We start from the raw sequence: 2,173 nt of genomic DNA on the forward strand, positions 1-2,173 counted from the left end.
GTGTGTATTTTTTTAATCTATATTTGTCCCCCACCACTGCTTGACAACTGGTGTTGGTGTGTTTATGTCCCTGTAACTGAATGGTTCAGCAAAAGACACCAATAGAATAAGTACCAGGCTTAAAAGGAAAAAAAAGGACTGGGATACAGTCAACTAAAAATTTCTCAAGGTAGTACCCCAGCATGGCCACAATTTAATGATTGAAAAAAGTAAAAAATAAAAACATACACCAATAGGAATAAAAGAAAGTACATTGAATGTATTTAAGTAAGCCTGTTAGGGTATCTCTCCCAGGTTTCTTCAGTCCCAGATTCTTGAGAAATTTGGTAGAAAATGCAATTGAGAATTCCTAGAATTGTATTCTATTTCTCAGGAACAGGCAAAGCAAGAGGACTATTACCTTTTTTTATAGTCCACAAATTTTCTTGAAATAATAATCATCTCTTCTTTTTGCTTTACCTTTACACATTTGCTTGGCAGCCAAATCTAAGCATCACTCACCATGCTGACCGATCTTTGGGTAGTTTTTGTCGCTGGCAGAAGATGATTAATTCTCCAATCCATTCCAATGTAACTCAGCAGAATAGAGGAATTGCTCATCATGATAATGCTGTTCTTTTAACCAGGTTAGTAACTCTGTTTAATTAACAGAACTTTTGTATTAATCTTGTAAATTATTTCTGAAACAGGGATTAGAAAAAAAAAACAAAAACAAACAAACAAGACTTGTATTGTTTCCTAAGCCATTGCAAAATTTTGCTAAAGACTGTTGTGTCCAAATTTCCTGGATGTTAGCATGAAACCCTGGAATGGTAATAACAAGCACTAAGTGCACACACACACACACACACGTTTGTGTGTGCGTGTGTGTAATAATAATAATAATAATAATAATAATAATAATTATTATTATTATTATTATTATTATTGTTGTTGTTGTTGTTGTTGTTGTCGTCGTCGTCGTCGTCGTCGTTGTTGTTGTTGTTATTATTATTATTATTATCATTATTTTGGAGTTTCTAGTATGTATAGACCAAACCATCAAAGCAAATAAATCCAGATAATGTTGTGAAAGACCAAAGCAGTAAAGTCTGTTTATTGATTGACATGAGCATATCCTGTGACCATAATATTTTGGCAAAAGAATTTGATAAGCTCAGAAAATAGAAGGATTTGCAAATTGAAATCAAAAAGATGTGGCATCTCAAGACAGTTACAATACCAGTGATTGTAGGAGCACTTGGAATGAAACTGAAAATTATTTAAGGATGATCTCTGGCTTGCCATACCTGCATGAAGTGCAAAAGATTGTTTTAACTGGTACATCACACGTACTGAGAAGAGCATTGTCGCTGTGAATTTTCTTTCCCCTTTTTCCCTTTATTTTCTTTGTTTACTTTTTTATTTTTCATTTTTTTCCTTTTTCTCTCTGTCTTTCTTTCCCTTTTTCTCTTTCACTTGACTTTGTAAATGAACAATCTGGTGTGCTTATTTTAATGGCCTACTAATGTATACAACGAGTTTCTCTGCCCTAGGTGTCAAGAAGACACTTGGCAAAAAATGGAAATAGAATTGAAAGATGATAATGATAATAAAAATAATAATAATAACAATAATAAATGTCCTGATGCAGTACCAGGCAGTGGCTCTCATGGCTTCTTATCTTAAATGATTGGAAATGTTATCATGTACATTGTTTTGTCTTGATATAGAAGATGGGCTACAGTAAACATTCTGCTCAATACCACAGTTTTGCTTGTCAGTTGTTTGACCTTAACCAGTTGAGCATATCCCTTAGTGGCTAACGATACATGCATTTCTGATCATGAGCAGAAGTAGTGGGGGAGCATCATAGCCATGAGTTGAGAGGAATTCTTTGAGGTTTGGATAATTCACCTTTGGAAACATGGGTGTTTTGTTCAACATACTTAAACAACACTTATTCAGGGACCTTTTGAGTGGGATGGGCTACTCGACCTGAAGAAAATTCTAACTGGGCCCCACCTGGAAGGTCATGTGCTGCTTATCTTGATATGAGTTCACCATGTCATACACATATGGTTGTGATGCATGTGCCTGGTGTGCCCTTATCAGATGGGTAGTCATGATGGGTATACTGGACTTCGTATATTTTACCCCAGTGTCACTTTGATGGCATGCACTGCTCTCTCAC

General features: G+C 35.3%; 1 protein-coding gene across 2 annotated transcripts in view; it reads left to right on the forward strand.

Moving 5' to 3' along the window:
* LOC106874289 (A disintegrin and metalloproteinase with thrombospondin motifs 6) overlaps positions 1–2,173 on the forward strand; it is a 54,253-nt gene that overhangs the window by 1,518 nt on the left and 50,562 nt on the right. The window contains exon 2 of one of the 2 annotated variants that reach the window (XM_014921964.2): positions 481–626. In XM_014921964.2, the coding sequence (XP_014777450.2) occupies positions 544–626 (83 nt within the window). In that variant the 5' untranslated portion in view covers positions 481–543. Of the gene's footprint in view, positions 1–480; positions 627–2,173 lie in introns of those variants that run through there. The other variant, XM_052970618.1, reaches the window with a different exon arrangement.

This window comes from Octopus bimaculoides, chromosome 9 (assembly GCF_001194135.2).
Source record: "Octopus bimaculoides isolate UCB-OBI-ISO-001 chromosome 9, ASM119413v2, whole genome shotgun sequence".
Classification (NCBI taxonomy): Eukaryota; Metazoa; Mollusca; class Cephalopoda; order Octopoda; family Octopodidae; genus Octopus; species Octopus bimaculoides.